The 22709-nt window shown below is 43.2% G+C and overlaps 1 protein-coding gene across 7 annotated transcripts in view; it reads right to left on the bottom strand.

The window, feature by feature from the left end:
- Window positions 1–22709, bottom strand: part of MAPKAP1 (MAPK associated protein 1) — a 209800-nt gene that overhangs the window by 31377 nt on the left and 155714 nt on the right. For all 7 annotated transcript variants that reach the window (XM_074362228.1, XM_045517536.2, XM_045517535.2 and 4 more), the window contains one exon: window positions 9213–9353. In XM_074362228.1, coding sequence (XP_074218329.1) covers window positions 9213–9353 — 141 coding nt within the window. The remainder of the gene's footprint in view (window positions 1–9212; window positions 9354–22709) is intronic.

Consider the following 22709-nt stretch of genomic DNA (forward strand, 5'->3'; position numbering starts at 1 on the left):
CAAGGCTTCAGAGTTATCACGAGACCCCTGTCTGTTTCAACTAACCGAAAGATTTCCATAAAAAGAAATTAGCACCGAATGCCATCTTCTGCTAACAGACTGGGTCCCCACTTCGGGCAGCCCCTGTGCTGAGTCCCTTTGTGTACAGCAACTTACTGAGAGCTTACCACATCTTTATCAGGAAGGCAGTAGCAGCCCATTTTATATTTAAAGGCAGCAGTGCAGAGAGGTTAGGGATAGGGGACTCTGGAGTCAAAGAGTCCTGAGTTCGAATATTAGCTTCCTTACTTCCTAACTATGTGACTTTGGGCAAGCTGCTATAAGACGGTGATGATAACAGAATCCACCTCCCGGGCTTGTTATGAGGATTAAGTGAAATAGGACTTGTAAAGTGCTTGGAGCGGTGCTTAATCCTTAGCTAGTGACATATACTAGTACTTCTCATGAGCACTGTTTCCTGGAGTCGGGCACTAGGCTGAGTGACACAGACCCAGTGACGAGGGTTGGGGTGGGAGGTGATTTTTCTCTGGACCCTGCTCTACACCCTGGTACTGGAAGCACCAGGCTGCAGAACCGTCCGGCTCAGGAGACCAATGCCCTCATCCCCATGATCCTTGCAATAGCGTCCCATCAGCGTACCTCTTCTGGAACCTGTGAGGGTTCAATTCAACATCGGGAAGAACATTCTCACACCTGAAAGCTGTGGAGACGTTTGTTCCAGGGAACCCCTGCCCTTCAAGGTCTCCAGGTCACTAGTCTGGACGTCTTGACTTTGCCAGCATGTTCCCACTGGCGTTATCCTGGGCAAAGTGACTTCTCCCTCCATGAACCTGAGCTCTTCCTTTGTAAAATGGGGAACAACAGTACCAACTCCCAGGGTGTCATGTAGGTAGAATGGCCTAAATGTGTAAAAGACAGCAGAGTGCCAGGCACATAATAAGGGCTCAATTATTACCAAAAGTATTATTAAAAATGACCTCAGAAAGGTGAAATGACATACTCACCCAGGGTGAATCACATTAGTAAAAGGCAAAGCTGGAGCTGAAGCCCGGGTCTATTGGACTAAGTCCAGTGTGTGTTCTGGCCCATCACCTGTTTCTTACTGTCCCAAGGGAGCATGCTTGTCTCTTAGAGGGCACAGCCCCCTGCAAGGCACACTCAAAATGCTCTTCTAAGAAGGTGAAACAGGAGTTTCACAAAAATTAGGGCACTTAACAGTCTATGCCCCAGTGTACTTCCTCAGTTACTGTTTATTTGCTCTAACATCATGAGCTGTGGTTCATTCATCAATTTCCTACAACTCTGAATCTAAGACTACAAAAGCCCCACTGCTGTTAAATCCTGGAGTAGCTCTGTATACAATTCTACAATCCTCTCGTCTTCGGGTTACCCAGAGCCCATGAAAGCCTGGAAAAGCCCCCTGGGAATGCCACTGAACAACTCTTTGCCGGAGTGGATTTTGCTGAATCTATACAGCCAATCGATAGCATCCACAGAGCAGGCAGGGAAGCCTTTGAAACTTTCCTGAATTTACACACAGGCTCAGACACACAGGGTGTTTTGACTTAATGAGACTTCAGAGATCACCTAGTCTGGGGCTTTCAATCTCCATATGAAGAAATTGAGACGCAGGGAGGGGATATGACTTGTCTGATGTCACCCATTAATGACAGAGCTGTAACCGTAATTCACACCTCCACACTACCACGTTAGGGTTTAAACAGACCAGCTCTCCTGTCACACTATGCACTATGCTTATATGGTGTGTATATCCACATACTGAGCAAGTGCATTACATATAAAAAGCACAGCCTCCGGCAATATATTATGGGCCAAAATATATTTTAAAAAAACATATTTGTGTCACAACTAAAATGAGACCCAGTAGAGCCTTAACATTCTTGAGATCAAGTGGATCACTGGTCCTGTTAAGGGGCTAACCATCCGAAACCATTTGGGAACCAGAGCTAAAAGCTGACAATTCCAATGTGTAGTCAGTTAGAGACTCAGTAAGAAGTCTGAGTGTACCTGACGGGACCATTATCCTTGGAATGTAAAGTAAGGGGTGGCCTGAGCAGGACGGAGACCGTGACTTTACAGCGGCACTCGGCACAGCGCTCGGCACGGGGTGGAGTTCACTGAGTGAGACCTCGGACTACTTCATCCCAGTAACACGTCCTTGGATGGGGGCTAAATTCTCACAGTAGAGAAGGCAGTTGCAAAAATTTTGCACTGGGACAGTTGATCACTAAACTAAACATTCTCCTGGTAGGCAGATTCTCAGGTGAGCCTCAATGTCAGGGAGCAGTAATGCCATTTCCTAAGAGAGTTTACAGTGTCACTTGCAGAATGGGGGAAAATCAGGTCCTCCCCATGTTCAAGCCCTGTTGGAGCTCACGTGCCAGGGATGAGGAAGTGGTAAAAAGAAAACGGACCCTTGGCGAACTTGCACGTCCCCTATTAATTCCATTATGCCAGCGGTTCTCAACTTTCTCCAATTCTTCATTCTCAGGCATCTGAGGAGCCTGACACAGTGTCATTAGTAACCCTGGACTACTCAACAGGAATTCTCAAAAGGGCAGATCTGGGAGCAGAGAGAAAGTATAGTGTTAGAAAAAACCCTTACTGTCAGGGGATTTCCCTCAATGTGATCACTGCATTAAGCACTAATGTGGTAAAGGAATTTTCTAGAAGCAGTCATGATAATAGCCGTCCTGTGACTTCATAAGTTCATTAGGATTTGTTAAACTCTACTCCAAATTTTGGTTCAGAAAATGTCACAACAGGGATAGAACAATCGTTTAACACTAGAATTTGTTACTAGTTTATTACTATTAATATTAGAATGTTAGAATCTGCATTCTTGAATTACTCAACGGACTCAGGGATTTTGGAGCTAACACAATACATGTCTACTCATGACCATTACATGTCTCCTCATGAACATTTTAGTGTCTTTGAGGGGAGAAGGGTATCTCCTTAGTATTCAGTATGAAACGGAAATGTGGAGGGAAGATCAATCCACTTCGTGACAACATGCGTTTCCGGGTTGTGTACTATGCTCCATGGGCACCCCATCAGAAAGTAACAAGGGCAAACATTTTGTTCATACGGAACACGGAATGACTTTCAGCGTCAGAGTGAGCCTGAGGAGTGAGAAAGCCCAGACCACAGCGGTTGCTTTCACTCACGTCCTCTTGTGTTGTGATGTGTTTCTTAAAGCTGCACACTACACGTTAAAAAATAACACTGCAGTCAGATGCTCTGTGAGTGCTGCCTGCAGCCGCTGACTAGGGGGTTAAATAATAACACAATAGGATAAACCAGGGACGATGACGGAGGGCAACGGTGCTGCCCCTCACCACGCTCAGGCCAGGGCAGACAATTTTACTCTGTCACAGAGTGCCTTCACGTTGCCTTTGGATGCAGCTTGGGATGCCACCTCAGCGCAATGCTCCGGGCAGCCACCACAAACGCGACTGGAGTTGGTTTATGACATGAAACTTCTTTGCCTTCTCTAAGATGTGTGCTACGGTACTTGATGTTTCTGATAAAAAAAAAAGCTACTGTGATCACAAGTGTTATGATTGTACGTATGGATTGTTTTATGAAGAGATAATGGGGGTAACCACGGAACTTTTGTTAGGTTACTTTATAATACAGTCTGTCTGTAAATCCTATACAGAATTGGAATATCCTATACAAAATTATGCTATATATGCAATATGACACAGTTGGAATTCATAGTATATTATGTACTGAGTAACACAGCCTTCTGGGGACATGTGGACAGTCAATATTGACAAATGACAAGGTGAAGGAATCAAGTTAGTACAAGTGGCACAACTACTGAAACACCGCTTGGCCTGAGACCTTGTGCTGGGAAAACCAGGCTGCCCTGTCCAATCAGTACAAACAAGCCTTGTACAGAGAGGTTAAAGGGCAAGAAAGTCCTCTAAATACTGTGAGGTTGTGTTTCCAGCCCCTCAGTTAAGGGGAGATTCTAAGCCAGCAGGTCCGATGAGGCCAGGGAGCTGGTGATTCTGCTGCACGGTCATGGCAGGAATCACTGCTTTAAGGTACCATGTAAATGAGAGGTATACCCTGGTGATGGCTTGGCCCTCTCGGCTGATTTTTACATAGGTTTACGGGCAGCCCCTTGGCTGGTGCATCGTAATTCAGCTTCTGTCAGCCAGCCAACAAGAACTTACTGATAGTATACTATGGGCTTCCTAGATCGTGGCTGGCATTCACCATCTGACCCTTTTAGGTTCAATTTCCCCAAACCTACTTCAACCTGCCAGCCTTGGCATGTGTGGGTAGCACCCATGTCTTAGTGCCTGATCCTACGGTCAAGCATACGGGAGCTCAAGTTAAGGGAAAAAAACTTCGACTTGGTATGAGCTCAAGCAAGGTCTACACTTAAAGGGCATCTGCACTTTTAGGCCAACACAGAGGGGAAGGAGACAAGATGAAATATTCCAAAAATATTTCTGAGAAAAACAGGAATGGTTCGGCACGACAGCTTTATTTGGTGAGTATTCCAGGCTGATAGAGCAAAGATGGCAAACAGATTTCAACTTATGACCCAACTCCAACTGACTGGTTGGGGCTGCTTATAGGGCTGTGTTGGAAAGGACTCTGAGGTCAGGTCTGGGCCCAGAGGGAAGAAGTGCAGTGATTAACAGTGTGAGTGGAGGACGGAGGAGCAGCACACACGCTTCGCTGACAATGACCTCCAGATGCGAGGGCAGGGAGAGGAGGGAGCGGTGCGCAGAGTTTAGAGTTGGCCAACTAGAAGTAATCACTTCCTGGTGAAGGCACGTTACTAATGACTGAGGCAGCTGTATGGGACTGGGTTTCTGTCCCAGTTCTGCTACTGGGACTGGATATCCTACTGTATATCTGATGGCTGAGGGGGGAGGGAAAGAGAGTTAGTATTTATTAAGTGATAGCTATGTTCCAGTAAGCACTTTATATACATCACATTATTTCGTTAACTCCTCCAAGCCTCAGTTTCCTCAGCCATGAAATGGGGATATGCTGTGTGGCTTATGCATCAATATGCTGTGAGGATTAAATTAGGTAACAGGTGGAAGTTCACTGTATACCATAAATTGTTACAGAACTATAAAGTGTTAGTGCAATGACGATCTGCATTCAAGGCATAATCTAGGAGTTAACCACAGGACTCAGCCTCAGACAGTCTTGGGTTCTGATTCCAGCTTCATTACTTACTAGATTTTTGCTATACCCCGGTTTCCTCATATAAAAATTAGAGATAATATCAGTACTACCTAATAAAATACTATAATTACAGGAGACAACACATGTAAAGGAGTGATCTGCAGTACTTGGCACACAGTAAGCATTTGATACATGATAACTGCTTTTAAAGATTAGAATTCATCCTGTGACAGAATTTAAAAAGATCAGATCTTTGCCACAGGTTTCATTAATAGACTCCAATAAAGTTTTTCAATCATATAAAAGTCTGGTGGAAAATTGACTTAATTTGGGGTCTTGCAGATCTAAGTTTGAGTCTTTCATCCCCTGACTTTGCTGGGAACAAATGGCAGGTGGTAAAACTGGAACTCGGGCCACTACCTCCCAATCAGGAGACAAGCCGCTGTGACGGTACCACAGAGCTCGGGAAGGCGGAGCCTCCGCTGTGTGCTCTTAGGGACCACGACCTCGGAGTGGACGGGTAGTTTTCTGTGGACTTAGCGGGGCTGCTGGGTAAATGCCGCACATGGACGCTCACCACTTAGAAGAACTCGCCACAGGGGGCAAGTGAAATCTCTGCCCTGACTGACACAGGATGGACGAGCGGAGGAGACCATCCATCAGTGTCAGGAAAGATCTGAAGCACCTGGCTAGGCAGCTGAAATAAAATAAATTATTTACTGATCTCAGAATCCAGCTGCTCATCTGAATGCTCATAAAGGGTGTGCTGTTTGCTGCCCCGAACTTTGCAGTCGATTCTGTTTCAGAAAGAAAGAATTTCTGGACTACTGTGAGCAGGCTGTTAGAGTGAAAGGGTGTTATCATCTGCTTTCTTAGGAGGAAGTGAGGGTCTTAATATAAACCTGAACTCACCTAAACGGGGATAGGAAATGAGCTTGTTTATTCACTGCATGATATAGTACTCATAGGCACAGTTTATCTGTTGGTCACAAATTCCTTGAAGTTTCTGCTTATAATGCTAAAGACTGAATTTAGATTCATGGTAGAAACAAATGTTTGGTTATCTCTTTTAGAAGTTCTTCAGAGCTGTGACTCTCCACCAGAGGGCGCTATGTGTGCCACCGGAAGCATCCAGGGGTGACGGGGACCGGCTTCCAGTCACCTCACTTCTGAGCACCACTGCTCTAGAGAGAGATACGTGCATTGCTGTCATCATCCATTTCTACCTGACAAGTCTCCATCGTGGCTACAAGAGAAGCTTCCCCAAAAGAAACACTACCTAATCTGACCTGGTTAAATAATTCCAAGATGGTGGACCAGAAGAGAAAGCAACAGAGAAAATAAACAATAATGCAATGATGACAACACTAAGACAAGCTACTGCTCAGAATACAGCTACTGGGCCACCTCCATCCAGTCCTGAAAGGCAAACGCTGTAATTCCCACTGCATAAGTACAGACACTAAGACTGAATGGGGAAGGGACTTGTCTAAGGTGACACTGTAGGTAGGTGGTAAAGCTGGGATTCAAGCCCATTCTCGGCTGCAGAGCTTGGGCTCTTCCCACAGATCCTTCTGTGGACTTTTTCCTTTGAAAGAATATACAGATCAGAATCTGATAAATTCAAGTGTGGCTTTTTGCCTTTGGAAAAAACCTGGGGAAAGAAGCCCACAGTCTTGGTTATCTTTCCAAGGCATTGCTTTTCACCTGGGGGAACAGGAGGGATGGGTTTGCTGATTACACTCGCATGGGAAAATCCCCGCCTTGTACCCTGGACCTCTACCTTGACTTCAGTCAGGCTGCTTACTGGGCTTCTTAAAACTAGACCCACTCAGAAAAAGCGGACCCTTTGTTACTGGGAAAGAACTATGGGCAAGCAGACTGGACATCTGAGGAGCATTCTTATTTTACAAACTTTTAATTGAAAATATACAAACAGGAAGTAAACAAATCCTAAGATATATATAACTTGACTTTTCCACAAAGCCCGCATACTCATGTACTCAGCACGCAGATCAAGAAACAGAACTTCACCAGCATCCCAGATGCTCCCTTCTCCAGTCACCCTCCAGGACAACCACTGTCCACTTCTACACGTTAGATTATTTTTGTGTATTTTTGAACATTATGTAGATGAAATCATACAGTATATTCTCTGTCCTCCTTTTCTGGCATCTGGCTTGCTTTTGAGCTGCTTTATTATTTTTATTTCTATGAGAGATACCAGAAAAAGCACCTTTAGGAAGAACAATACCGAATAACTTTGTTTTAAGAATCAACATTAAATAATAAGCAATTTTTTTTTTTACCACTTTATATATTTAGCTTTTTGTGAGGGGAGAGAAATAGGTCTACAGAGGGGAAAAAAAGGTGGGTTCTGTGCATCAAAGATGCTGGGTGCTGATTCATCTATTTAGTTTGTCAGAATCACTGTCATCTGAGCAGCTGATGTTTACTGAGCACTTGCTATGTGCCAGATGCCTAAGTATTCTGCCTGGGATATGACGTTTCATCCCCGTAATTACTCAACCCATGAGACAGAGACTATCATCCTCACCTTATAAATGAGAAAACTGAGGTGCTGTATCATTTGCATGTGGTGATACAGCTAAGCAACAAGCCAGGGTTTGAACCTGGGCTGCTAACTCCTGAGCCTGTCCTCCAGTGTTTCCCTGTGTTGCCGGGTCTCACCTACACAAGTTTACCAGCTGCCAGGCCCCGTGCTAAGTGCTTCACATGGAGTATTTGGCTTGTTCCCCTCAGCAACCCTAAGAAGCCAACACACTGATATTCCCATTTAAACAGAATGGAATTGAGGCTCAGAAAGATTAAGACACTTGCCTATCATGGCTGGTTACTGATAAAGCCACAATTTAAACCAGAGGTGAGTTTGATGCTCATCTTTTAATTAGTAAGCTACTGTCAGCATATTTCAAACTCCTGTTGGGAAAAGAGTATTTAAGAGGTTTTTGAGACTTTCTACAAATTAGCCAGACTAATGCCAACATTAGAAAAGGTTTTATTACGAGACACATACAAAACGTGTGTGAGAAACATAACATTAGTGAGCCCTAGAGTTCAAACTTTCTCCCTCTACACACAAAGCAAAGGGGGCCCACAAAGGGGCAGTGTGGCAGAGGTCAGCGGCGGAGCCAGGGAACAGTTCAGCTCCCTGCCTGAGTGAGCCTGGCATCTGCACCTGCTCCCTCGTCCTCCCAGCATCCTTTGTTAGGGAGCAGGTGCATGCAAGTTGGCCAGAGCATGGTTCTGCTCCTGGTACCGCAACCTACCTGCCGTGTGAGCTTGGGCATGAGACTTCACTTCTCTGCACCTCATTTACCTTCTCTGTCAGATGGAGACAGTAAAAAAAAATAGCTGCCTTTTAGGTAGGTAAGTAGTCCATGTAAAGCACTTAGCTCAGTGCCTAATACACAGCGGATACCTACAGGTAACAGCCATAAGTATGGTGACAATGACGGCATATTAATATTATGTTGACTACCATGACACTTTTCCTGCTCCTGTTAGGGTTAAGTCAAAACAGAAATTGAGCACTTCACTGAAACAAATTAACCCCAAATATTAATTGAAATTTAGTTCTAGATAATCTGGTGAGAATCCAAATATAACTTCCGAGAGCATTAAAAAGCTTCCCGAATAAAGATGTGAATGAATAAGCAATGAATTCTCTGAGTGAGAAAAGACAAGTGGCAATGTTACAAAGCAGTTCTGAGGATGGAAGAGAATTACAGAATGAAAAGAATTATGGAACTTCACAGGAGTCAATCAGTTTGAAAAGAGTCTCAAGTTAGATCTATTTCTAATCTTCTGCTTCATAAAAGAGAAGATAAGACAGAGCACTCAGGTGGGAAAAAGGAGATACTTTGAATTTCATTGTTTCAACATTTTCTCTGAAAACAAATTATCATTAGTCATTCAGGTTCCATAAAAGGTTTATGTTGTTTCTTTCCTGTATTTCTACACTGACCACTGACACCAAGCTCAACCACTGTTCACGTACTTACCTAACTGGACATCAGTTGTGAATCGCAGTCTGTGGATCATGCTGACTTTGAATGACTTGTAATGGTGGCTGCTAAGCATATCCTGTACTGTAGCTATGTCAATTTGCGAATCCTCCTCAAAAACCCCGTCTGCCCTTGAACCTGGGGAGGAAAAAGCAGTTTAACACATAAAGATACATGAGGCTTGGCAAATGGTGTCTGCTTAAAATGCTTTGGGATAAATTAAAATAATATGGGCTATTTAATTTGGAAAAGAAAAGGCTGAGCGATGACTTAATAATGCCATTCCAGTAAACAGAGAATGGTAACATATTAATCATTCAACAATTAATTCCACAAACACTGCCTAGTCTATGGCAGGCCCTTGGCTGGGCAGCAGCAATACAGAGGGCAGAAAATCTCCTCCTCGCCAGAAGCTCAGACTCCACCAAGAATAAGTCAAAAATCACAAAAGCATGGGTGGTCACACTTCTTGCTTTTTATTCTAATAATTTTCCTGATCATAAAAGTAACCCATGCTCCTTGAAGAATCCCTGTTCCTTCCAAGATCGTCAAACTGCCTGTTTATCAGCTTCCTGTTCTGTGTCCCAGTCTCCACTGGTGCAGGTACAAACCTGCTCACACGTGGATGGCTGTCACAGTCTCCTCCATGGCCTTATGGCCACCAGGCTCCCTCTGCAATTGAGCCACTACAGGACTTCTCAAGTCATCTTTTCTGAAGTTTTGATCATTCATTCACTCATCAAACGTTTAGTGAGAGTTTTGTGCATGCTCAGTACACTGATACATGACCCTGGGAACAAATAAGAGGACTGGAACTCTAAAACCTTCCCTGGCTTCCCATGGCCACCTGAATGAAGCACACTTTTTTCAGCCAAGCAGTCAAGGCTGTTAATAATCTTGCTGAAACAAAATTTTCCCATTTCACCAGTCACTTCTCACATACATTCTCTCAGTTCCTCCCAAGCTCCTCTGACAGTATTCAGGCTCAGGCTTTTCTACTTCCGGGCCTTTCCTCACGTGGTACCCTTGGCTTAGAATACCCCTTCCATCCTCACCCTGCATCTCTCAAAACCCCATCCAGGCTAGCTCGGATTCCACCTCCTCCTGAATTCCACAACAGTTGATCTATCTAGGGCTCTGGAGCCAGGGAGACCTGGGTTCAATTCCTGGCCCTGCTTCTAACTTGCTGTGTGATCTTGGGCAAGTGACTATTTCTCTGAAACCCATTATCTGCCATCCACAGAATATCAAAATGTTTTTAAAGAATGTAACATATAATACGCTTCACAAATAGCAGTCATGATTATTTTTATTCTGCTGTCACAGTGAATCACATTCAGCCTTGCACTAGAACTGCTGAGTGGCTGCTCTGTCCTAAACTGGAAGCTTTGTGAGGATCAGTGAAGTTTCTTACTCATCTCTACACCTTTTCCTGCAAGTAGTACAGGCAGCTGGCATGCTCTCAGTAAATGTGGCTGAATAAACAAATAAATCAACAAAAATAATGGCTATTACATGTGTGTACTTACACATCAGGCTAAGCACTTCACACATGTATTTAAGTCTCAAGGCAACCTGGTGGGCAGGTCTATAATTTTCCATATTATACAGATGCAGAACCTAAGGCTTTGGGAGGCAAAGTCATGTGCCCAAGGTCACACAAGCAAAGCTAAACTAACTCTCGCCACTCCTCACCCCCGAGTTTGAAAGTGATCTTCGGCAGGTGTGGCTGTTGGTGCCATTCAACGGTGGGAGGGAGCACCTGTTTGGAAGAGGCCAACCAGAGCGGGATGCCCGAGGCCTTGTGATGAGAACCCGGAGATGGTTCCACAGGGAAAGCTAGAGAGAACGCCTTGGCACAGAGTTGGAGGAATAGAAAACTCTAGATGTGGGTGTAAAACTAGAAAATTCTATTATATGACTGATAGCCTGCAAATTACATGTTTCCTTCCCCCAGTTATGCTTACCGAGCAAGCTTCTAAGCCAAAGTTGGCTTCTGATGCCTTCACATTTAACTCATTTATCAGGAATTGTACTTCCTATTTCCAAACACTACAACTGTTCCCGGCTTGAATCGTTCTAGCGCCTACAATGCTGCTTTCCCGCAGTAAGGATGCAGCCTAGCCCTCAGTGGGCCAGTCACTGAATGCCTGTGACCCAGTCCCACATGTTGGTTCCTCTGCCCAGGGCACCCTTCTCCCCCTTCCACTCCCTCCTGCCCTATTCCTTCAGGCCTCCTCCCCACTCCTCCGATGAGCTTAGCGCAAGTGACACTTCAAGGAACCCTAAGACCAGCTCAGCTCCTTCTGTCACCGCACCCTGCATTTTCCTCCAGACTATTTATCACAGGTAGTAATCACCTGTATCTGTCATTAGACTGTAACCCCAAGAGCAGAAGGAGAGTGACTGCTCTACTCAACACTACAGCCCAGACCCTGCTAGTGCTACCGCACCCAGGAGAAAACAAGAGCTCAATAACAGATTCTTGGATGAAGACCAGGTGCCACTTCCCCAGGAAGGGGAGGATCAGAGAAGCTTAGAGACTTAACCAACATCACTTTGCTAAGACTAGTACACTTGAACCCAGTGTCTGTAAGGGCCACTGGTAACCCTGTTTTCTCTCTCTGGAACACTTGTGATTTCGGATAGAGATGCTGTGAACATGATCACTACTGTCTCCTAAGTAATGTCCACATCCCAAACCATGAGGTCGCTAGAAATTAAAGTTTCAAATAGTTGTTCATTTTTCTCCAAACATACCTTTCACTAAAAAAGAACTGCCAAGATGTGTTTATTTCTATTTTAGAAACACTTAAATTGAGAATTTTGGAGAAATATTAAAATCCTTTCATGTTTTACATCATTTAAGGTCATCTTTTCTGAGAAAATGCCATTGTTAAATACAGCTTAGCTAAAGAACTTCTGTTTTCTTTACTAATTAGTATTTTCTAAATATTGCAGGTATTTGATTTTGAAAGAGGTAACAGCTCATTATGCTAAAATGCCAATTATTATAAAAAACCCCACACTTAAGAGTTTTACATTTTATGATGTTGGATTAAAACCAATTTAAAAATTACTATAACGTGACATATATAATTTTTTACTGAGTAATTCCAATGCCAGCTGCTAATAAAGCATCTTCGCTGTAAATGATAATTCAGATGCTTTTAGATAAAGTGGTGCATAAATATGGCTGGAAATTGATTTAGCTTCTTATAGAAGCTACTGAAGAATGACATATTTTGTTTAATACACCAGCTAATGTAGTCCTAAAAGCTCAAACAAGTGCCAGTTTTCACTCCTAAATTTGCTGTGAGAGATTAATGAAAACTTTATATTTTGCTGAAATGTTAATAATGGGCAGATGAGATGATAGGATTTTAGTAGAGGTCTTAAAGCTATGGAATAACCAGCAAGGCTTGTCAATTTCCTCATATCAATTTTGCTCAAGACTTATATAGCTGGAGCTGGCTCAACACACTAATGCTTCTTGTATTGACCTTCTACTCTCTGACAGTGTAAATTCATATTCCATTTGAGGATTTAAGTCCCCCTGATACTTGGGTGAGTTCTGAGCCTTGCCCCGGCTGACATGAGGTGTGTTTACTTTTATGACCAGAAGGGCAACAGCACCTGGGGGAGCAGAGAAGGAGGGAGCAGTCCTGCGCTCACCTTGGATACATGCAGCTAATCCCAAAGCAGCTTATCTGCTGAATGGGGAACAACTTCTGGTCTTGGAGTTCCAGTGCCATTTCTCAAAGTAGGCTCAGGAGTGCCTGTGCTCAGAGGGGAGCGTGTTTGTGTGTACAGATCAGTCAGCTATCCAACCTGCAAGCTACTCTCCCCATGCCTGCAGTAGGCTAGACTGTGAAGGCACACTGCTGAGGATAAGGCAGGGTTCCTGATCTCAGGAGCTTATAAATACACTACAGAACACAAAGAAAAAAGTATAAGGCAGGGAGAAGTGCCCAATAAATGATGCATGCAACAGACACTTCATCTAATGACACAATCTGAAGGAGAGCATTATACCAAAAGCATTTTTTTGGACCAGAAAAGTTCTGACTTTGCATGTACACCTTTACTGCTTGTATCCTTCTGGAAAGGGGTGAACCCAATCATATATGACAGATGCTTGGCACTGCATCATTTGTATATTAAAATTACTACTGTACTATCAACTTCACATTAATAAACCACTTCTGTTAAGAGCAGACATTTTTATCTACTCAAAGTAAAAAACAGAACCAGAATGTCTTAAAAAATAAACATATTAAAAAAAACTCCCACTCCTCAAACTGTTAATTTAATTGAAATATAACCCTTTGATATTTTGTTAAATTAGCAATTAAAAAGGTCACAAGCAATTAAATGAAACAAAAGCCACACTGTGTTCATCTACATTAATGCTGAACTGGGTCTCCTCGTGAATGACAAGATAAATTGTAATGGTGCCTTCAAAGACTTCACAATGTATTTTGTCAAAGTCGGGAGTGTTAATGTCTCTATGTGCCATGGATTACCATAATGTATCGTGTCAAAACGCTCGAGCTGCAATAACTCAAAGATGTACTGTGATAGATCAAGTTTTGGGGAGGGGCCTAAAAGTGACTTGAGCACCAGAGCTCACTGGTGGACTGACAACAGGCTCTGGAAGGATGCCAGAGAGCACATTCCTGACATGGGAAAGTTTGAGGGACAAGCAGGAAATCCAAGAAAGGCAGGAACTTAGCTGTCTGGAGTAAGGAATCAGGAAAAAGGAAACAAGGAATGGCACCCGTCTTAATGGCAAAACCAGGCCAGGGTGGGAGGGGGCAGAGGGAAGGGCAGAGGAAGTAAAGGAGGAGGCAGGTGGAGTACATGGCCTGCAGCCACGAAAGAGGAGGTACTGAGAGAGAGCCAAGGGCTGGGATGTGGCCTTGAGGCTTAACAACACTGGAAAGAAGCTGGAAAACTGAGTTCAGAGATGTAGATTCAAATCCTAACTCTGACACCAAGGGTCAATGACTGATCAAAACCTTGCCCAAGATTCCACTGTTGGGAAGAGGCAGAGCTGGGACAGATCCACTGATTCCAGAGCCCATCTCACCACATTCCCACGAGAAGCAGCAAGGACAGGGTCTGGGTGGGTAACTAGAAACTCTACGTTAGTGGTTCTCAAAGTGCAGCTCAGGACTCCCAGGTGTGTGTGTGGGGGGAGGCGGGTCCCATAACCTCAACACTGTTCTCATAATAATAACAGTAAGACATTATTTGCCCTTTTCATGTCTATTATCTTACAAGAGCACAAAGTAATACAGAGCTCACTGATGTGTTCCTGATTCCACGCTGCAGTCAACCTTTAAGAAACGATTCCACTTGAGTTTTGGTATAGCAACGAAAATTAATACCCAGTATTATCTGAAAAGGCCACTGGAATACTCCCCCTTATTCCAACAACATATCTGTGTTAGTCGAATTTTCTTCATATACTTCAACCAAAACAATTTACTGTAACAGAATGAATGCAGAAATAGATATGAAAATCAAAGTGTAAGGCAGAAAGAGAAAGAAAAATACCATATGATATCACTCATATGGGGAATCTTAAAAAAAGAAAAAAAAGAGGACACTAATGAACTCATCTATGAAAGAAACAGACTCACAGACATAATAAACAATCTTTTGGTTACTGGGGAAAGGGGGTGGGAAGGGAGAAATTTGGGAGTTTGAGATTTACAAATGTTAACCACTAAATATAAAAACAGATAAAAAGCAAATTTCTTCTGTATAGCATAGGAAACTATATTCAATATCTTGTAATAACCTTTAATGAAAAAGAATATAAAAATGAATATATGTATATATATGCATGACTGGGACATTATCCTGTACATCAGAAACTGACACATTGTAACTGACTATACTTCAATTAAAAAAAGTATATTCTATAAAGCCAAACATTATAGAAATCTGCAAGAATATAAAACAGTGCCCACTGGTTTAGGTGATAAGTCAATAATTTATCTTCCTGATGGAACAAAAACAAATGCTTTTCAGAGAAAGAAATAAAAACCCAAACCAAAACAGAGCCACTCTGACCATTAAATTTTTAAAAGAAAATATTTTAATTTTATTTTTAAAATGTCTAATAAAAATGTTATTTATGTTAACATATAATGGATTTACTACTGTTTTTAATACATTCATAAATATTTTAAAATCTCTTAGTTTTTAGTCTTAGAACTCACTGTACACTACTGGCCTTGTATTCAGAGATACAAACTACATAGGACTTCAAACTCCATTCTATGGTTCAGTGAACCTTAGGCCATGTCAGAAAGGCTCTAGTCTAGTTATAAGTTAAAGTAACTTCTATCTTCCTTCTCCAGAAAGATCTACACCAACTCTAGGACTCAATCAGAAGTCTGGTGGCCTTTGTTACCTTCTCAACTCCCACGTCAACTCTCCGTAGTTTGTGTTGCGACATCTCCTCCAAGTCCGTAAATAGTCTCCCAGCACCCATCATATGACCGAAGCTGTGCTGGTGGCTTTGGGAACATGGGAGGATGGCAGGATTCCCAGATGATGGAAGGGGATAGGCCATCCACAGGGGGAATAAATATGGGAAAAACGTGGAGTCCACAAAGTGCGAGCATATATTACATAGGGAACAGCAAGTGTTTGCATCTAGCTGGTGTGAAGAATCTGTGAAGGGGAGTAGTGGAAAATAAAGTGGTGGGTGGTGGTCGGGGAGAAGTCTTCAAAGACAGCACCACCCATCTCAGGACCTGGTGTACAGTAAAATACTGCTGTGCAAATAACTGAATGTAGAGTAAACAGACCATCTTCTGGCCCATTCTATCTTGAAGCCTTACTGCTACTCCCCACATAGAATAATGCCTGTTTCAGCTAAAATGGATTTTGTTCAGGTTATAGCATCTGGCCAGAATGTCCTTTCCACTCTTTAAAATTTATACACCTCAAGGTCCAGGCCAAGGTCCAGTCTTCCCTAATCCCTTTCCTGAAACCCTGCCGCCTTTTGCTGAAGGCTCTCATGATAAGTGTCCTGCACGATAAGCATCTATATCCCCTTCTGGACCATGAGCTCCTTGAAGGCAGGAACATTCCATCCTACAGAGCACACAGCAGACATTCTACAGATGCTGCTGGTGGCACGAATGAGGTTGATGAAACGCAGGTTAACCATAACAGTACCTGAGAGTGCACACCATCCCTTGTATTTACGTCGGTTCCTAGAGCCTAATACCCCATTCCTAGTTTTCCTCTACCAGACAGGGATCCTGCCTCGACAGCAACTACAATGGCAGTTAACACTCAGTGCTCACTATATGCCAGACATTATGCTCAGCACCTTAAACACATCATCTCATTTAATTTTCTCAATGTTCTTTTATGTTGCATAGTATTATCCTCTTTCTACAGGCAAGAAAATTAAGGCTCACAATGTCATCCTGCACATACAGCCATACAACTAACATAGGCTGGAATTAGGAAATAAACCCAGGTATAATTCCAAAACTGTGCCCTGAACCGTCACACAACCCCTTGAGTAAAAATGTTCCTTAGATGGGCTGGGACAAATCCATGGTCCACAACATATCTAAGGAGAACACAATCATGCCTGGCTTTGCCAAAACAAACAATCAGGGTAAAACCGAACTCTCTCTACTCCTTCTATAAGACTCAAAGTGAGATGCGTGAGTGAGTCATGGTGAAAACCTCGCCTTTATCTTTCTACATCCACCACATTTTTTTTCCAGAGGCCTTTTAAGTCCCCAAAGCCTCATAAGCCCCAAACTTCAATTCTATTAAACACTTCCCTTCAGCTACTAGTCATTTTTGCTGGTCTCTAAAAAATAATCAATAGGTGATATACTACAAGGCACACATGCGCACTTGCATGCCCCCTGCAGTAATCTCTTCAAAGCCACCAGGATCACACGGCAGGACAGACCCTTCACTGAGTCGGCAGTGCTACAGCCAGGTTAGAGATCCTTGCTGTCAGTGTCTAATTGATTAAACTCTTGGAGTCAGAGCCTTTCCACAGGGAGATTTCAGACCTCCAATAAATCAGGGTAATCCTGTTTTATGAGGTGATCAGAAAGAAACGATTTCAGGTTTGCAGAATTTCTAAAAAAAGCAGATTATGGAGGCAGGGGCTTGGGGGTGTGGGGGGAGGTTTAGGCTTTGCATTCAAGCTCCTGCTTGTCCCTCAGTCTCATCCTTTCAGTGCTCTCTCCTTTGCTCACTTCATTCCACTCCATTCATTCGTTCATTCCCAAATATACCAAGCTCCTTCTTAAGGCCTTTGGACGAGTAAGTCCCTTGGCCTGGAATATTCCTCTTACTCATTATCTGATTAATTCCTCTTCATTCTTCCTCAAGGAAGCTTTCTCCTATTCTCATCAGCTCCAGGCCCCTGCTATATACTCTTTTATACCCTTCACGGCACTTATCACAACTGTGAGCTCTGTGATGTGGGGGCTGTGTGTCCTTTCTACTGCCCCAGCACAGTGGCTGGCCCAGAGGAGGAGCCATCAATGTTTGGGGGATGAATGAACAAATATGTGCCCAGAGTAAAGCCTTTACAGGATGATCATTCAAGGGTCTGGACCACTGGCTCATTAAGGGTTTGCTTGGAAGTTAGGTTGATAACAGAATTCCCATCACTTTCTCTTCCTCCACTGAGTCTTGGCCCCTATTCAAAACACAGGAAAAGTAATGGAATCTTCCAAAGAGCCTGGGCATTTTGGACAATTTACATGACAAAATATCTAAGAACTGTAACATCTGATCAACACTGAGGCATCTCTCTCCCTGACCTGAGTCAGAGAATGAGGGCACACATGCTGGGAGACCCCCACCTCCCATCAGGGGAGTCACTGCAGAAATGTCACCTGATGCATTACCAAACCATTAGTCAGGGGCTGCAGGGTGGATTCCAGGGCCAGGAGCCTACCAGAGGGATGCAAATCCCCGTGCCCTCACTTAGAGCTCATACAGGGTTTGTGGCTCATCAAACATGTTTCCTTACTGCTCTAATGTACCAGTGTATCGCTTAATGAAAGTTCTTAATTGTAATTCAATTAATTACATACACAGAGTCCCCAATTACATTTTCCAATAAGACATTGGCTGTGGTACAGGTCTAAATGCACTTAACCAATTTTAATATATTAAGACCAATTTCCCTTGAATACTAATTACTACCTAATGATAAAATGAAAAGGGGGGAACTTTCAAGACAGGGGGAGAGTGAAAAATGCAATTCATGTGGAATTTTTCAGCCCACATGGCACAATGCAGACACTCGTTACTGAAGAAGTAGTGTGGACAGGGCACAAGTTTGCAACCAGTACTGATCAGCACTGTTTTTCGCCCTAGATACCACCTACCCCTGGCTGTGTTGGCCATTGCCCAGAGCAGCCTGTGGGAAATCGAAGAGGCTAGAGGGAAAAGAGGAATAACAGGGAGATGAAAGGCCACCACACACAAGCGCAGGCTAGCCGTGGTATGTGGGCATAGGCATTGGCCTTGCGTCTGTGTGTCATGGGCGTGGCCAGCAGGCGCATCAGGCGGTGTACTTTACTATGTGAATTTAACGCATACAATCTCATTTAATCATCACTAATAGCCCTACAGGGTAAGGGATTCCCATCACATTTTACAGATGGGGAAGTGAAGCTCAGAGAAGGACTTGCCCAAGGTCACACTGTGGCTCCAAACATCCTGCCTTTCTCTCCTACAATATACACGCTACACTGCCAACCAGCCCACATGAACCAGGCTGCAACTGCAAAAGGAGACACACAGGTATTCTGGCATCAGGGATAATGTTTCTGTTCCATTTAAATTCTGTTAGCATGCAGCAAGCAGGGAGCTATTATCCAGTATCTACTTGAAGAAAAACTCTCACCCACATAGAAAATTCCTTACAGTGAACCCTCTTCCCCCACCAAAGCCAGACACGTAACTGGCTTTCAGCAGTAATTCAACCTAAAATATATACCACGAACACTGCAAGTCATATCCATTTGTAAATAGTTTCCTTGCACGATCACATTTTCTTCTGCATTTGAAGACTGCTTTTGGGGTATAATAAAAGAGGCTTAAAGCCCTGGTACTTAAGTCACACGATAGAAACTGGAGAGATTACTAATTTGTAAATGAAGAAGGCAAAACCTCCAGAAGCCAAGGAGAGCCAGCAGGGAGTCTCCAGGGCTGGCACAGAGCACACACGGGAGGAGGGATCAGCCCACCATGAATAAGCACAAAAAGAGGAGCTGGAAACACACCAGGATACGAGTCATCCACTGTCTATGGTTGCTTGTTTATTTAATAATATTGATGGTGGTGCTGAGGGTCGGGGGAATCCCAAGTACCACTACGAGAAACCCTTATACATAAAGATGCTCACTCCAAACCCAAGTTCTGTCTAAAAGCCATCACATACTAGCCCCTCGAAGCCCTAGTGAGAAGGCTGGGGACGCAGGGATTCAGGAGGCTCACTCCCTCCAGGGGAAGGAGCCACATCTGGCCACAGGTACTGGGAGGTAGGAGGGATTCAGACCCAATCGCTGCCCTTAGTGGGTGGGGTTGGGTCACAGTTCAGTGTGGAAGAGGGCAAATACATCTAGCAGAATCAGTGAGTGATCAGAGAGGGTAGGGAGAAGGACGCTACCTGAGCCCAGGGAACGGCAGCCAGGTGGTCTGGGGAGCTTTAGAAGGAGTTGCCTCCTCTCCTGGGTCTTCAAGGGGAAACTAAAGGATGTGAAAGAGGGCTCCCACAGACTGAGACCCAGAGACATGCCCCCTTGCCACAGTCCACTTCTCTGGGTGGCTGCCCATCTCATGTTGAAGTTCTTCCTCACTATAGCCTTAAATTAAGGACATTTCAATGAGGTACTGAAATAATGGAAGGTCTCCTTGAAAAAGAAAGGAGATCAAAGGAAGTAGAACTGATGTTTAAAGAACAGCTGAATCCTCTTTCTATAGCAACTTCTATTTACGAAATAAAAATAGATTCCGTTCTTTCACTAGACTGAATGGACAGAAGACATATTTTCTAGGCCCCCCAATTATTATCTATGTGACCATGAGCAAATCACCCCCTTAGAGACTCAATTTCTTCTACTATAAAATAAGGATTATGACCACACTAGCCTAATAACAACAGCATCTCTATCTCATTTAATCCCCACAAAAACCTTGTGAAGTAGATTCAACCACCTCCACTGACACAGGAAACAGGCTCAGACAGGTGACGTGATCTGTCCAATGTCAGAGGCTGCCGTGGCTCACCTGAGGTCTGTCTCATTCTAAAGACGGGGCTTTAAGCACTATGTGAAAGATGATGCGGGCAGACTAGTGGGTGACTAAATAGGAAAGACACAGTGTCTGACACTTTTTGGTACTCCATAAAGCCGATTTAATTTCAGGCTTATTTTAGCCCCGACAATGGGAAATTCCCAAGTTTCTCGCTTAAAGCTGTGGAAACAGTAGGTTGGTTCATGCTGCATCTTTCTTCTAAGGGCCGGGATGGGCTACCCACATATAATCAGTGGATAAGGGAAAAGGTTACTGGCAACATCTGGCAGAAAAGGCAACTGAGGTTCAGTTTGGTGCCAGGGTTTATACAGATGCTCGGACAAGAATGGAAGTCTTCTAATCCTCTCCATAATGTGCTCGTGTTTCCTCTGGTCAGATTCCAGCTTCTAGCAGATGGTTGGTTGAAGGATGTGGTAGATTATCAGACAAGAATCCAAACTGGAGAGCTCAAGGACTTTGGCTTGTCATTTTCTTATTTAGGCCAAGATTCAAGCACAAATATTACATCTCAGTCCCTGCGCAGAAACTCTTGTCATACTAGCCTCATTTGCAAGCTTCTCTCTCATAGTGTATAAAGACAATTGTTATCACCCTTCTTAGGACTGAAAAGTTAGGGTTTTTTTTTTTAAATCAATAATCTCAGGGTGGGCTTTAAAATCACATAGCTGACTTAGAATTCTGGTCCTGTCACTTACTGACTTGGGGCAAGGAACCTCTCTCCACAATCAAAATAGTATCTTGTAAGGTGGTTGGGAAAATTATGAGGGAGAGGAAAATGTTTAGCATGGTGACTTACAACAGAAGGCCTGAATAAAAAAAAAAATCTTCTGATGTAGCTGGTAAAAAAAAGATATGCCCTGCCACTCTGTGGAAGAAAAACTGGAAGGCTTATATTCACTCTTACAGCAGTGTTCTCCATCAAATGGTTTTACTTATGAGGTACACATCTCTTCTGGGACACCAAAGCACATTTGCTGGAAAGTATTCTGCTTGCAAGTTCTCTGGTCCTATGACCAAGACTTACAGATTTGCCCTGGCCCTGACTCTCCTTTCCCCTCCATTCTCTCTCACTCCCTCTCCCATCACATACCTCCTCAAGGGCCCTGACTATTTTCTTACTCCGGACCCCTACAACCCTGTCTCATCTGCTCCATGAGCCACAGAATGCTGCTCTCTCACTATTTATTAATTACAGTTTATAAATGTTGAGTGTTTATTATGTGCCAGGCACTATTCTAAGAGCTTTATGATTAAAACTCACTGAATCCTATCAACCTTATGAAGGCAAATGAGAGGTTAAGTAAATTGTCCAAGGTCACACAGCCAGTAAGTGGCAGGGCCGGAATGTGAACTGAGGCAGCCTGGCTTGATAGCGTATTCTCTTAAACACTGAATAATAGATGCTTATAATTTAGTTCACGTCTAAAATGGCTTTAAGAATAGCAAGCCTGTCCTGATCAAATATACCAACAGAAGTAAAAAAAATTCTAGTTTTGAAATATTTTTCTTTGTCTCAATCCAACTTCTTAATAGGTAGCAATTGGAGAACAATAATTGGTTTGACTGAAATTCCTACTAAAAAATTAAAAAAACCTTCTCTATAAAAATATTTATTTTTATAATTTATTTCAATTTTACAAAGACTAGTTATAATATTCTATTGATCCCAAATCACTGACTGCCTGGCACACTTTGTAAATGCTGGTATGGGCTTTTTTCACTAACAAAGTGATTTTGACTCAAAGGCAAGTATTGAAAGCGCCTTGCAAATCCTTTGAGATCGGGATGCTGAGGCTCCCAGAGGTTGCACAACCTAATTAAGACTGTGCTCATACTTAGGAGTGAGAACTTAAGATTTTGAAGCTTTATCCACTAATTTTCATAGCTTCTCTTTCCTTGTATAAGAAAGTTGGCCTCATCTTAAAAAAACAAACAAACCCCAAAACAAACCCAAAACACAATATTCAATCACAGTATACTGTGGAATACTATGCAGCAGTTAAAAAAGAAAGAGGTACACTTATATGTGGAATAACACACGGATTAATGTGGAATATGTAATAATCTCTATGTGACATGTTGTTAAAATGATAAAAGAAAAATGCAGAACACTGATGATAGTTTGCTATCATTTGTTTTTAAAAGGGGGGAATATGTTTG

Source organism: Camelus bactrianus, chromosome 4 (assembly GCF_048773025.1).
Source record: "Camelus bactrianus isolate YW-2024 breed Bactrian camel chromosome 4, ASM4877302v1, whole genome shotgun sequence".
NCBI classification, from domain to species: domain Eukaryota; kingdom Metazoa; phylum Chordata; class Mammalia; order Artiodactyla; family Camelidae; genus Camelus; species Camelus bactrianus.